The sequence below is a fragment of the Canis lupus genome, chromosome 6 (genome assembly GCF_011100685.1).
Source record: "Canis lupus familiaris isolate Mischka breed German Shepherd chromosome 6, alternate assembly UU_Cfam_GSD_1.0, whole genome shotgun sequence".
NCBI classification, from domain to species: domain Eukaryota; kingdom Metazoa; phylum Chordata; class Mammalia; order Carnivora; family Canidae; genus Canis; species Canis lupus.
In genome coordinates, this window is record NC_049227.1 from 71,744,951 (window position 1) to 71,760,706 (window position 15,756).

General features: G+C 39.1%; 1 protein-coding gene across 8 annotated transcripts in view; it reads left to right on the forward strand.

Annotated features, from left to right (window-relative positions):
- SLC44A5 (solute carrier family 44 member 5) overlaps positions 1-15,756 on the forward strand; it is a 340,012-nt gene that overhangs the window by 261,565 nt on the left and 62,691 nt on the right. For all 8 annotated transcript variants that reach the window (XR_005361388.1, XM_038541647.1, XM_038541649.1 and 5 more), the window contains 2 exons: positions 1,036-1,120; positions 13,840-13,924. Coding sequence is in view for 7 of the 8 variants with exons in the window: in XM_038541647.1 (XP_038397575.1) it covers positions 1,036-1,120; positions 13,840-13,924 (170 nt within the window). In the remaining variant the exon portion in view is untranslated. The remainder of the gene's footprint in view (positions 1-1,035; positions 1,121-13,839; positions 13,925-15,756) is intronic.

Sequence of the window (15,756 nt, forward strand, 5' to 3'; positions counted from 1 at the left end):
ATTTTTTTTTTATCTTCCCGAGTCACACAGGCCATGTACATAAGGGTGATTGAATTATTACACGAACTGTCAAATCCAATAAATGTGGGTAAGGAGATAGCTGGGAAAATGTTAAAGGAAGCAAAGGACAAAGAGCTATGTTTTCCATATGCAGAGACAGCGTTATTAGATGACCAATGCATTTTCTAGATTTTTTTAGGAGCTATACTAATCAAACTGAAAAAAAATAGAAACATTCAGTTAGAATTAGAGGGTGGTATTTAGCTAATGCATGTTCTTTTCTGTCATTCTGTATTTTACCTGTCAAATTTATGATTCTTGGAAAATAAAGGTGATGAGTTTGTACCAGATAGAGCCCAGCATCTTCCAAGAAAACAGAATCAAGTCTTCAGTTTTTGCAAAGTTTGAGAACACTTGATACTTATACTAAGCTTTGAGGCTATCACCCAAAATATACAGCAAATCTTTATTATCTATTGCCCCTAAAGTTGCTAACGTTTGCCTTTTATACTGTCACATGAAGTCATAAGGACCAATACCTAGACCTTATGACTAATAAGGACTAATACCTAGACCAGGGTATTACAGTTTCATTCGGTTGAATTTGTAAATGGTTTTCACTTACATATAACCTAAAGGATTACATCATAATATTTACTGTAAATTTATTAGCTCTGCTATGAAGTCATTTAGTGTTAAGCCCTAGGAAAAAAAGTGACTTCTAGCCAACCAAGCATTTGTAATGTGCCCTCCTAATTCACATTCTAATAAATGTCATTTTCTAAGTGCATTACCTCAGGTTTTGGCTACAACCCAGATGAGTCCTGAGAGATTAAGAGAAATGTGTTTTCTGACTGATTCATCCATATTTTATTTTACTTTTCATTAAGAAATTACTCTTTGAAGAAAATCAATAATCTCCTGTGACTGAGGGGAGAGGTTAGCGTGTTGCAGTGGTGCATTCTAATTTCTCAAATCAGACTGCTGTTAGTCAGCTGTTGCTGATAGAGTTTTTGTCCTTTCTTGTTCTTGTAGCCTGGATACATGGAGACCCCAGGAGAGTGGCCTATCCTACAGACAGCAAGGGCCACTTCTGTGGCCAGAAGGGCACCTCCAATGAGTGAGTATGGCTGCCTTTCCTTTGTCTGGTTTTACTGTTAAGCTGGAACCTAGAAACTGTAACTGAACCAGCGTGATCTCGCTCCTTGGTGAGTCACAGGTAGAAACTACACCAGGTGAGTTGTCACACAAAGGAAACTTCATTTGCACCAAATAAGTGGATCACAGGAAATAACTTCTAAAGTTGTGACTCCCTGAGCAAAGCTGCATGGGTTCTTCTTATTTAAGGTTAGGATGAATTTTTAGATAGAGAAGCCTTGTCGTGACATGCAGAGGTCCGTATAATGTCACACATGCACCTTAAGGAAACATGCGTCGTAGGTTATGTAAATGAGGCTTCTGCTCCATCATGGGCAGAGATTGAAGTAGTGTAATGAGGTAAAGATGATGAGGTTGGTCGCTCCAGAGATCACTCTGTGGTCCATCTGAAGTGGGTCAGAGGTTTAGTTCAAACTCGGTTTGGGTGGTCTGGGCCACCATCGCTCTTCCTCAGGCAGTCATCACTGCTTGAGGGGTAGTTTCAGTCTCCATCATGGGATGTTATGCCCATAAGTTCCTTTGCCTGAGTTAAGGGATAAGCTGGGAAGAAGAGCTTAAGGAATATGTGGGGCGGATGTTGGTGGGTACAAGCAGGTGAGCCATAATGGCCAGGCTTAGGGTCTAGCTGGTGACAACATCATTTTTACATTAATTGTACTAGACTTCCTAAGAAGATTGGAATTCAGAAAGGAGGCTTACCCTGCCCTTTCTCCTAGAGACCGTTCATAAGGAATCGGGAGATTCCATACTATATGACTTAGGACAAGTTGTCATTGTTATGCAGCATTTTATTAGGATGCATGAAGACTCTGCTTAATAAAAGTATACGCATAATGGATGAGTTGGACGAGTGATTTTTATCAGAAGTCCTATTTTAAAATGCTGTATGAAATGGCTTTTGGAAGGCTGAGCTCTGAGAAGCTAAACACTGCAGTTAGAATCGTTCTTGCCACGGTGCCTACTGACAAATCACTCCACTTTTGAAAGTGTGTGCCACCCAGAAAGTCCTCGGTCAGTGGTAAGCTTTTCAAACCTACTTGGCTGCTGTAGACAATGACTCTGACTAGCTGGAACAAACAAGGGAGGATGTTCTATCAAATTCCCTTCTAATATCAATCATAACAAAAGTCTCCAATTTCTGAAGGCAAGTTTTCTATTTCTTTTTTTTTTTTTTTTTTTTATGATAGGCACACAGTGAGAGAGAGAGAGAGGCAGAGACACAAGCAGGCTCCATGCACCAGGAGCCCGACGTGGGATTCGATCCCGGGTCTCCAGGATCGCGCCCTGGGCCAAAGGCAGGCGCCAAACCGCTGCGCCACCCAGGGATCCCAGTTTTCTATTTCTTTACCTTAAAAAAACAAAAGCATGAATTCTATATTTTTAGAAAATTTCCTCTCCTTTCTCACTGGTCCATTTCTTGCCATACCTGGGTTTTTACTAGATCTCCTGATTCTTCATAACTAATTCAGTTTCTATAAAAGCTGGTATTGAATGGTTAAAAGACAAAACGGCAGCCCTTACTACCACCAAAAACATAAGGCTCAGAACATTTTCTGTGTGTGTGTGAGTGTGTTTGTGCAAACATTTGTTGTGTTCAGAATGCTGCACACCCATAACTTTGGAGCTGCTTATCCAAGAGATACAAATGAAAAAAAAGAGATTCAGGAAAGGTTAATAAAATTCATGGAGTAGAATCGCTACAAATGATCAAGAGAAACTAGAACTTTGGGCAGTAGGGTGTGTGAGGATCAAATCCTTAAACAGATTGAGTTTATGACAGACAAGTAACTCCTACAACAAAAGGTCCTTGTAGTCTATTAGAGACTGGACTAAATCCTCATCGAGAGTGGTAATTCTTGTTTTAAGCTCAGAAAAATCCTAGACATTGCCCACAAAACTTTTATACTACGAAGGACAAAGAAAGCACCAGGTGGTGTAAAAAAAGAAAATCATACAAATGTCTAAATCTCTAGTTCTTAAAATAGTCTATTTTTAAAAGAGCCTCTGTAACAATAACTTTTCTAGACCTAAGCCAATGACCTACTTATTTCCAACAAAAATGGGATACTACAAATTTCAGTACATAAAGATCAAAGACAATCCCAGTGTAACCAGAAAATATGTTCATAAGCATATTATTTATAATTATATCAGAAACTATATAGATATTCAATATGTGGATGATAGTAAATATGATATCTCCAATGTAATGGAGCCATTAAAAATTATGTTGATATTTTCAAGAGGTGATTCTGTTTTTTTGTTTTTTGTTTTTTTTTTCCTTTCTACTTTCTGGATTTTGTGTCATGATTAGAATTGCTTTCCTACTCTTGAAAATAACATTCACCTGTATTTCTCTAATATTTTTATGATTCTCTTTTTTATATTTAAATTTCTAATCTACTTGGAATTCCTTCTTTGAATATGGACTGAAGTAGGAATCAAACTTTTTTTCTCTTTTGTTTTTAAAGATTTTATTTATTCATGAGAGACACAGAGAAGGCAGAGACATAGGCAGAGGGAGAAGCAGACTCCCCACAAGAAGCCCACGAGATGTGGGACTTGATTCTAGGACCCCAGGATCACACCCTGAGCCGAAGGCAGATGCTCAACCACTGACCCACCCAGGTGTCTCTCAAACTTTTTTTTCAACTGCAGATGCAATTACCTCAGAATAGTTGGTTGAATAATATGCTCTTTTCCCCACTGATTTCTGATACCATAATCATCATGTAACAATTACATAATATATAATTTATATTTTAAACTTTTCACTTATTTTAATTCTTATAATGTATAGTAATTTGAAAATTTAACAAGAAGTTTAAATGATGGCTAGAGTTTTTAATAGTAATTGAAAATATCTATGAAAATATCAGATTTCAATCACTTAAACAGTGTGGAACTATCATAGAAAGAGGCAGAAAGAAGTAAATACAATGATAAATATAAATTTGGAATGTGATAAAGATGAGATTTTGCATCAATGGCAAAAAGATAAATTATTAAGTGGTACTGAATTAACTGAAATACTATTCATGAATATAAAATAAAATTAGGGTAGCCCGGGTGGCTCAGCGATTTAGCACCACCTTCAGCCCAGGGCTTGATCCTGGAGATCCGGAATTGAGTCCTGCATCGGGCTCCCTGAATGGAGCCTGCTTCTCCCTCTGTCTCTGCCTCTCTCTCTCTCTCTCTCTTTCTCTCTCTCATGAATAAATAAATAAAATCTTAAAAAAAAAAAGATATTTATCTCCTACCTTACACCAAAATGAATACTGAAACATTGAAGATTTTGTATATAAAATATATAAGAAATCAACAGAAAAAAACGTGGTTATATTTATAGAATTATGGGGTAAAGTAGTCTTTATTTGAAAATACATCGCTACTATATTACCACTTAACTCACTGTATACAGAGTTAAAAGTAGCAATCCAGAAAAAAAATATTTTTAATGTCTATATCTGACAATGGGTCGATAGCTTTATTATATGAACTGCTGTTAAAAAATTCAAAGAGGAAAAGAATAATTCAATAACAAAGTTGGCAAAAATCACAAACAGAAAATACCAATGGCCATAATACAAGACACTGTTCATAGTTAAAGAAATGCAAATTAATACTTTTTTTTTTTTTTTTTTTTTTTTTGCTTGTTAGGTTGTCAAAAACCTTAAAATTTTACAGTGTTGATCAGAGTGGCGGGGGGGGGGGGGTGCGGGCAAAGCATATCATTTTCTACTGTGGTAGTGAAATATAATATTTACCAAAACTGTGGCATTTACATGTGGTGTGTCTCCTGATTGGATGGAGGCCCCCAAATGTGGGGCGACTATCTGGTGGAAGCCAGGGGTGCTGGCAGTGGCAAGAATTCACCGGAGGCAGAATAACGGAGTTAGAAGTTTATTGAATACACCACAAGGGAGCTGCAGGCCAGACCGCAGAGGAGAGGCCACCTGCAAGGAGGGTAGTGGGTGGGGACTGGTCCTTACGGGGGCAGGTGAGGGAGGTGTGACGGTGTGGAATTTCCCCTGCTTTGGTAACTGTGGCCGGTTGCTAAGTAGCCCATTAGAGGGCCTTAGCCCATTAGAGGGCCTACGGATCTTTTGAGGCGGGTCCCCCAATGGGCCTGTCTGTATTTAGCCAGGGGTTGGAGTCCCTTTGGGCCCCTCTCTCTGCTTGACCAAGTTTCCATTGCTCAAGCCTATTGTCTAAAAGGAGCTTCTGCGAAATAGTTACCAAATTTGCATATTCCTTGTAATTCAGCAGTTTTCCTCCTAGAAACTTCTGTAGTGGAAATTTAAATAAAATTTCCTAATGTTGTATTGCTATGGGTGCTATGAGATAGTAGTACTAAAAGGGAAACAGCCTAAATGGCTATAAATAGAGACGAATTAAATTACAGTACCGTCCTATGATAAAATGTTGTATGTTTACCGGACTTAAAAATCTTGAACGTTAACTGGTAAAAAAAAATCATTAAATTAACACACACACACACACACACACACACACACACACGCACACTTCTGTTGTAAAATGAAATGCATCTATGTCAGGATGTGTAAATTAATTTAGGCCCCCCGAACAATAGAGTCCAGAAAACAGTTGTTGCCGTGTCACAGAGTACTTGTACTTGTTGGCAGCATGATGGACTTACAGCAACCCTTAGATTCTCAATTCTCAAAGATCTTCCATATAACTAAGAAGTTCCACGCTTACAGATGGTGGGATAATATTTGGAATGTAGAGTTTGGCCATTTTTGTGGTTTGTTTATATCCATGCTTAGCCAAAAGGACGCTAGGAGAAGCATGGGGCGGGGGGGTTGTCTCTAAGGAAACAAAGGTAAACGGAGTGCTCTGTCATCAACTTTCTCTGCCTATTGAGTTTCAGGAAAGTTGTATTCCTGATGCTGGAGCAAGGTCCTGTGCTTTGGGGTTTCCACTCAATTGATTTTGATGCCACCTTCTGGCTACTACTAAAAAGTTCAGCTCATAGAGGTGCTTGAACAGAGATGCAGCGCAGTTACCAAATTAGGTAAAATACTCATCCCCTGGTGTGACATTCAGTTTCAAAAACAGGTAAGATTAAGAGGACAAGACCCTTCCATTTAAGTTTTGCATCAATTTGGCATCTAAGTCGAGCAAGAAAACTCACCTTTACAGAAGAACCTCTCCTGACGTGGCAAGGAGGTCTCACAAATTTGAACATGCTACAAACCCAGATGTACTCCTTGACTTAACTCTTATTTATTTTTATTTTTAAAAGGTTTTATTTATGTATTTATGAAAGACCCACAGAGAGAAGCAGGCTCCCTGCGGGGAGCCCCATAGGGGGACTGGATCCCCGGACCTGGGATCACACACCCTGAGCTGAAGGCAGATGCTCAACCACTGAGCCCACCCAGGCGTCCCTTGATTTAACTTTTAAAACCTGCATCAGTATCACGTGCGTGTGAAAGTAAGCCAGACATTAACGAAGAGCTTATAAGGGCAAGAAAAGCAGTGGCCTCCTGTCCCAGGGCTCCCAGGACTCCTGTCCTAGGACAGGCACCCCCTCTTCTCTCTGGCCCTCCTAGTAAGTTCGGGTGCTAGAACAGAGTGCCATAGGCCGGGCGGCTTGGAAATGACAGATACTCCTTTCTTACTGTTCTGGGGACTGGAAGTCCACCATCAGGGGGCCAGTGTGCTCGGGCTCCTGGGGGGGTGCGGGCGTTCCCCTGTGTGCAGACCTTCAGACGGAGCAAGGGGATAGAGAGCTCTCTGGGGTCTCTAATGAGAGTGTGTTCACTAGGGCTCCACTCTCATGACCCAGTCACCTCCCAAAAGTCCCACCTCCCAGTGCTATCCCATTGCAGGGGGAGATTTCAACGTAAGAATTCGCGGATAGACACAGACATCCAGCCTGTAACACTGGTCTTCGTTCTTCTGGTGGTTTGGCTCTTGTTGTTTTTGTAGGACTTTTTTTTTTTTTTTTGTAAGACTTTAATAGGATTATTCCCTTGTGCTTTGTTAATGTTAGGAATATCCACTGGGGGAAAAAAAAATAAGTATCCACTGACAGCCTGCTATGAAAAATAGAGATTTAATTCATTTATATTATCTCTTTCCCTGATCCCTAACTCCTCTCTGTTTATAGTCAGGTTATTACCTTTAGATTTTCAAATGGTTACTTCTGTGACTTTAAATAGTAAACTAAGCCCTCTGTTTCCTGTTCCGTCAACTTTTGTCAGTGTTTTGACTCCTTTTTGTATAAAAGGAGGATACTATTCCATTGCCCTTCTCTCCCTCTTTCTTTTCATTTCCCCTTCCCCTTTCTATATTTAGGCTTTACGTAGCCAAATAGGTTATGGAGTTCAGTTCTGCAACTTGAACAGAACCTTCCACGATCTACTGGTAGGTTGATTCTAGAAGTTGGAAACAAAAGACTTTGACTTTATAACTCTGTAAATTTTATTCGGTACTGGGCTGTTCCATTTCATGTCTACTCAGTCACTAATATCAAAGTCGAATCGTATGCTTTATTGGCAGCTTAGTATCTTCCACATTTCAGTTTGCTTTAACATAGAGCGTTAACATTCTTTATAATATTAGCCAACAAGTTTTTTCTTTAAAAATTTTATTCTGACCCATGGTTGACTTCTAATGTTATCTTACACGTAATGTAACACGTAATATTATATATAATGTCAACTTATAATGTTTCAGCAGGTGTGTGCAGCATAGGGGTTCGACAACTGTATACATTTGGATATGCTCACCATGTTAAGGGTAGTTACGATCGGTCATCTCAGAAAGTGACAATATTATTGGCTGTATTCCCCATGGGTCTGTTGAAGTTTTCGATTTCTCCCTGTTTCAGTTTTGGGAGTTTATAGGTTTCTAAGAATTATTCTATTTCTTTGAGAAGTGTCTGTCTTTCTTGATGAGTCTGGCTAAAGTTTTCAATTTTGTTAATCTTTTCAGAGAACCAGCTCCTGCTTTCACTGATCTGTTCCATTGTTTTGTTTTCTTTTTCTTCCTGTTTCATTTATTTCTGCTTTAATCTTTATTATTTCCTTCCTTCTACTGCTTTTGGGTGTGATTTGTTTTCTAGCTCCTTTATGTGTAAGGCTGGGTTGCTTATTTGAGATTTTTTTCTTGCTTTTTGAGGTAGGCCTCTATGCCTATAAATTTGCCTTTTAGAACAGCTTTTGCTGCATCCTCCAAATTTTGGACCATTGTATTTTCTATCTTCATTTGTCTCCACATATTATTTGATTTCCTCTTTGATTTCTTGGTTGGCTCATTCATTGTTTATAGCATGCTATTTATTCTTTATGAATTTGTTCTTTTCAGATTTTTTTTCTTGTGATTTCTAGTGTCATAGAGTTTTGATCAGAAAAGATGCATAGCATGACTTCTATCTTTTTTAATTTGTTGAGACTTATTTTGAGGCCTAATATGTGAGAATGTTCCATGTACACTTGAAAAGAATGTGTAGCCTGCAGTTTTTCAGTGGAATGTTCTGATATATCTTTTAGATCCATCTGGTCTAATTGTTATTCAAAGTCACTGTTTCCTTGCTGATTTTCTGTTTGGATGATTTGTCCATTGATGTAAGTGGGGTGTTAAAATCCCCTTCCATTATTTCTCTATTGGCCATTTCCTTAATGTTTACTGCTTTATGTATTTGGATGCTCCTGTGTTGGATGCATATATATTTACAATTGTTAGATCTTCTTGTTGAATTGTTCCCTTTATTATTATTACTAACTTTCTTGTTTTTACGGTCTTGTTAGAAAGTCTAATTTGTCTGATATAAATATTGGCACCCTTGCTTTTTTTTTTTTTTTCACTTCCATTTGCCTGATAACTGCTTTTATATCCTTCACTTTCAATCTATATCGTCTTTAGGTCTGAAATGAGTCTCTTATTGGCAGCATGTTGATGGGTCTTGTTTTTTTATTCATTCTGACATACTTTGACCTTTAATTAGAGTTTTTAGTCCACTTATATTCAAAGTAATTATTGACAGGTATATACTTATTGCCATTATCCTATTATGGTTTTTGTAGTTTTCTCTGTTCCTTTCTTATCTTGCTCTCTTTTCTCACAGTTTGATAGCTTTCTTTAGGTGATATGTTTGGATTCCTTTCTCATTTTTTGCATGTCTGCTTCTAGTTTTTTATTTTCTGGTTACCATTAGATTTTTAGATAACCTATCCATATAACAGTCTATGCTAAATTGATAGTCACAAAACTTTGAACCCATTCTTTCCTTCTCTCCTCCCCACATTTTAGATATATGATGTGATTCTCTATATCCTTTCATGAACCCCTTGACTGACTTTTACAAATATACTTAATTTTACTGCTTTTGATCTTCCTACTTTTCTTTTCTTTTCTTTTTTTTTTTTCTTCTTCCTACTTTTCTTAATCTTGCTTGTGGCCTTTCCTTTCCACTCAGAGTCCCCTTTAACATTTCTTGTAGGGCTCATTTAGTGGTCATGAATTCCTTTGACTTTTGTTTGTCTAGAAAATTCTTTCTCTCTCCTGTTCTGAATGATAGCCTTGCTAAATAGAATATTCTTGGTTACAGGTTTTTTTCTTTCAGTACTTTGAATATATCATGGAACTCTCTTCAGGCCAGCAAAATTTCTGCTGAGAAATCAGCTGATGGCCTTATGTGATTTCCCTGATATGCAACTGCTTTTTTTTCTCTTGCTGCTCTTAAAAATTCTCTTTAGCACCCCCCCCCCTTTTTTTTTTTTTTTTGCCATTTTAATTACTATGTGTCCTGGTATGGACCTTCCTGGGTTGATTTTGTTGGGGCTTGTCTGTGCTTCTGGGATTTGGATTTCTGTTTCCTACCCCAGATTTGGGATACTATTTCTTCAAATTTTCTAGCCCTTTTCTCTCTCTCCACTTTCTAGGATCTGTATAATGTGAATATTAGTACCCTTGATGGTGTCACTGAGATCCCTAAGTCTATTTTCATTTTGTATTTTTTTCTCTCTCTTGTTTAGGTTGATTGCTTTCCATTAGTCTGTGCTCTAGATCATTAATCTGTTTCTCTTCTTCCTCTATTCTACAATTTATTTCATTTAGTGTATTTTTAATTTTAGTTATTGTTACTTCATCTCTGATTCTCTTTTCTGTTTTTTCTCTCTTTGTTGTGGTCTCACTGAGGTCCTCTACCTTTTTCTCAAGTCTGAGTATTTTATGACCATTACTTTAAATTCTCTAACGGGTATGTATATATTACTTTATTACATTTAGCTCTCTTGCTGTGACTTTGTCCTGTTTTTTTAGTTCCATGTACTAAAAAAAGTTCCTCTGTCTCCTTATTTTGTGTAACTCTGTTATTATGTTTGGAAAGTCCACTATGTCTCCTCTTGAAAGCAATGGCCTTATGAAGGAGAGGTCCTATAGTGCCCTACACTGCAATGTCCCCTGTTCACCAGAACCTGGTGCTTTAGGAATGTCTCTTATATATGTCGTGTGTGCCCTGCTATTGTGGCTGAGCTGTTTTTACCTTTATTCCAGTCCTCTGCAATGGTTCTCTTTCCTTCTTGTGGGCAGGATTTATTCTGTCCTGCACTTGAGTTGAGTCCTATCAGATGTTTGCTGGAGATGCAGTAGCACTGAACTTCAGGGTTCTTTCTCTTTATTGTCCCTTGAGAAGCTTTCGTTGGTGGGGAGGGCCTGTTGTTAGACCAGATGTCTGCCCCCAGCCCACCAAATTCATTGTGAGCCAAATTTAATCTGGTGTGTATGGTTCTCAGTCCCTTTCTGTTGGGTAGGAGTGACTTTGGAGTTGTTCTGGCCTCTCTCAGGTTTTCTTGCACCCTGCCAGGCTTGTGGTAGCACTTTGGATGGTCTCTCCAAGGTTGTATTGAAGGGAGCAGGTCCACAGGAGAACACGGGGGTGAGGTGCACAGTGTCAGGAAGCTTTGCTCAAGTCTGCTTGGGGGTAAACCTAGAGTGGAAGCTTGACTGTGCAAAGGCATGTCTGCTGGAGAATGAGGGGGCAGAGTGCAGTGTTGGCAAGTGAGATACCAAATGTTGGCACCGTGCTGGCTCCCACAAGTGTCCCTCTAAGTTTGGGGGTGGGGTGGGGCAGAGAAGGGAAATGACACCTATAAGCTCTTTTGTTCTTGGAGAAGTCCCCCCAAAATCTCTGCCCCTCCAGCCTTTGTTCCAAGATTAATAAGCAAATCTCCATCCTGTATTCCCCAGATATTATCCAAACTGTTGCTTCTATGCTGTATCTTAGTGGGGCTGTTTGTTGTGCTTTTTAAGGGTGGGGACTCTTTCTTCCTGCCCTCCAGGCTTTCCCAGCTTTTCCAGGGTCCAGCCTGCTGACCTTTAAAGTTCCAGGTACTAAGCCCCAATGCCTGTAAAAAGTAACAAAGTTCAGCTCCTTTGGTTTTCAAAGCCAAATGTTTTGTTGATTCATCTTCCCCATGCCTGGGCTTCCTGGTGTGAGGATCTGTTTCTTTTCCATCTCTGCACTTGCATTGTCCCTCCTGGAGAGAGTCCTATGGGTCTGTTTAACTCTTGTCTCTGCCCTTCCTAAACTCTTCAAGTTAGCCTCTTCTCTATGTTTAGCTGTGGAGAATTTGTTCTGATAGTCTTCAGTCATTTTACACTGATATGGGTGTTACCTAGTTGTATCCATGGATGGGGTAAGCTTAGGGTCTTTGTACTTTTCCATCTTCCTCATATTTTTGATCTTTAAAAATTCTCTTACCCTCTATTTCTTTGTTATTATATACTGCTCTTATTTTATGGATAGTCTGCTTGAGGTACTTTGAAAATACTGGATTTAAAAGTCCATCCTATGCCCTAAATTGATTTCATACAGCATCAGTTTTTGTTCACTTTATCTTTCATATGCTGATTCTTCCTTACATTCCTGATTCTACTTGATTGCCCATTATTATTAAAGAACTTAAGTCACTTCTGTGAATTTGTCCCAAAGCTATGTTAGTAGTTCTGTTTTTCTGTGAGACCTCTTCCCTGTATAGGGTGATAAGGCCGTGTTCACTGTCAGATTTCACTACAGCATGAACTGATGGGAAACTGGCTGTCAGGTCTGAGCTTTCAAAGTGACAGGCTTGTAGGCTGGGGCACCAAATTCTGTAAAAAGCCTTTGCTAACCCCAGAAGGCTCATTCCACAAAGGAGGCCTCAGGTTTTGCATGTTTTTCCTGGATGCTGGAATTCCAAGTGCAGGGGTATGGGAGAAAAGAGAGGTGCTGGTTTGTACTGTAGTTCTGTATATAAATCTTCAATTAATCTTGTTTTCAGCCACATTTTTCACTTTCAAAACTGAATCCAGCATCTCATGATTTCTAACAGGAAAGTTGTATCCCACTCTTTCCATACTCCTTTGTGGTGCATTCATCACTCAGCATACTCTCATATGCTTTCCATCTTCCAGAAATTGCTGAACTCTCATATAGTTGTGAACAGAACTTGTCTTTCCCCACCCTCAACTGGTTTGATGAGGTTTATTACTTTTTGTACTTCCATTCTTTTATTTGCATGAGTTTCAGGAAAGAGGAGAGAAAGGCTTAAGTGCATGGTACAGCATTTTGAACTAGTTTGCAATTGATTTTACTTTGTTGTTTCTTGATGGAAATACAGTGTAAGTTAAGTAGTTACTCCTTCAGTCATTCCCATGGAATTGCTCAGTTGCAACCATCACCACCTACTCTGTACCTGAGGAATCTGGGGTTCACTGAAGTTTTATTTTTGTTTTTTAAGATTATTAGAGAAAGAGAATGAGTGTGAGTAGGGGGGAAGGGTGGAGGGAGAGCAGAGGCCAACACAGGGCTCTATCCACAGACCCTGAGATCATGACCTCATGATCATGACTGACCTGAGCCAAAATCAAGCATCAGATGCTTAACCGACTGAGCCACCCAGGTGCCCCATGAGGTTCACTGAAGTTTAAGGATATCAAACAGACTGTGATTGAATGACTATGGCTTTGTACTGGAAAGCTAAATTGGATTCTAAGATTAAACAACAACAACTTATTCTGGGATTATTCTCATTCATTCTGCAACATTTGATAAATATCTAGAAAGGGCTAAGTACTAGGTTGTGTTGGCAAAGTAGGGATATTAAAGTGAATAAGGTATGAGCCTTACCCTTGACAATAGCATAATTTGGTGAATAATTTCAGTTTATGTAGCATTTTGCAGTTTATAAATCAGTTTTACCTATGAGGGACTCTTGACACCTAGAGATTTACCATTCAGTTTTAAATAATCCCAAGGAACTCCAGTGATCCATGACATGCAATAATTTATTCATTTGCATGGGTACAAATTCAAATCACATGTACCAGAATACTGTGTAGATGATAAGGCTGTTTGAGTGGTGAAAGAGTGAATCTGGCTCTTATGGAATTATTATTTTTCAATGGCAACACAGTCTTCTTTGTGGATGTGAAATTCTTTAGCCAATCTGCTGTTGATGGACAATTTCATTATTTCAGTTTTTTACTATTACAAAAAGGAGCTGTGAATGTTAGCAGCTTAAAGGGGAGTTGGGGACTATACTGTAGCTGTCTAGGGAAAATGAAGCCAATTTTTAAAGGTCATTATATTAAAAGTATACAGGGTCTGAAATGATATGGAATATTTCCACAGTCACTAAAGATTACTTTATGTTGTTTTCTTAACAGGAACAAGACCATTCTGTTTTACTTTAACTTATTCAGCTGTACCAGTCCCTCTGTGGTGGTAAACCTACAGTGCCCTACCACACAGGTAAGGAAAAAAAAAAAAAAAAAGCCTTGCAATTTTGAACATTTTTGGATAAAAGAATTCAATTCCATTTGAATTCTGTGTATGCATAGTTAACATGGACTAATGGAAGGTGGGAAGACACAAGCATGAGCTCCTATTTGTTTAGATACAATCAAATGATATTAAAATGAAGCAGGATTAATCATTGTAGTATCACTAAAGAACCTTGGCGATTTGGTCAAACAACCTATTTTTATAAAATAAACTGCAGGTCTGAGAAGTGATATTTTTCTCAAGATCAGTATTAGGAAGAGTAAAGCTAGCTATTATAATAAACTTGAGTTTTTCAGTGACTTAACATAATAGTTTATTCCTGGCCATATAACAGTATCAGGCTGGTGTTTATGGTCAGTGGGCAACTCTTCTCTAGGCTCCTTTCATCTGGCAGCCCTTCCTCCATCCTTCTCATCATCTGCATCCACCTGTCAGAGGGAAATAGAAGATGAATAAAGCGTCTCTGCTCTTAAAAGCCTTGGATTAAAAATGTTCACACATCACACTTCTACTCCTACAACATACATGTTATTTTTATGTGTTCACCACGAGATGCAAGAAGGAAGGACAAAAGCAATGTACTTGTGGGATAAGGCATAGACTTCAATGGGCAATTAGTTAGGTCTTCCCTAGTCTATCCCTCTGTCCTCCAGAATCCCCTTCTTCTTCCCAAGGGAGACAGCCCAGCATTCCATGTAGTACTATCTTTAACCCAAAGTCCAAGGATTTATGGGGGATATATCCTCTATCAGATCTTCCCATTGAAAACGCAATGAGGGCCAAGGCTAGGACTATTAGGATACAAACTCCAAATCAGAAAGGAGTGATAAATGCACAGTGGTCTCTGGTGCATGGAAACAGTTTTATTAGACCTGGATTGTTATTCCCCATTTCACCCTATGGTCCTTTACTCAACCACCCGGGAGGATATTTCCCCTCTGCTGGCCTCAGACCACATCATTGCTGAGCACTGGAGACATAAGCTCTTTTGATGGCAACAGAGCTTTGAAGCTCCCTTGCTGTTGTGCGAATTTAGCACCTCAAAGACTGTTTTAACAGTCAAAGGCCTTTTCAGGTTAGCTCATGAATTCTGCGGCAGCACAACTACCCCCAAAATGTAGTAGGCTTCTAACTTCTATTTCCTTTTTGTTCCATGTGCCAGTAAACCATACCCAAGATCTTCCCTGATCTAGTTGGTAATTCTGCTTTCTTCCTCTCTTCCTCATCTCTCTCTCATAGACTTTTGATGTCTTATTTCCTGCTGAGATTGAAGCCAACCTCAGACCCTGGCATCTTCGTTCTGTGACTACCTCTACCACAAGACTTTGTTTTCTACCACAGCCACCCCCTCCCAAGATTAAATTCTTGACCTTGTCAGTACTAGTAATTACCACCCTTCATAAATCTCAGTTTCAAACATCCCAATGTCTGACCACTGCAATGCCTCTAACATTCCAACTCCAATCATTGTACCTCATTGGCACCTACAAACCCTTAATGCTAACCATCTCCCCCGCCCCAGTGTCCCTCAGTTCCTTCATGTTTTCATTTCCCTCTGTGTCTGACTTAGATTTCATGGTCCTTCTTAAAATCCACTCCCTTATATAAACTCCATTTCTTTGTCCCCTCCCACGTAGTTGTTGTTCCCTGGCAAAACCTCATCCCTAGCTAAGTGCAGCTCTCTGCCTATTCCATGCTTGAACTCAGGCAGCCATGAGTTGTAGGAGAAAATATATAGAACAGCCCTTTCAATTCAGAGCGACTAACCTCGTGGGCCCTTAGTGCTGTCCCACAACCAT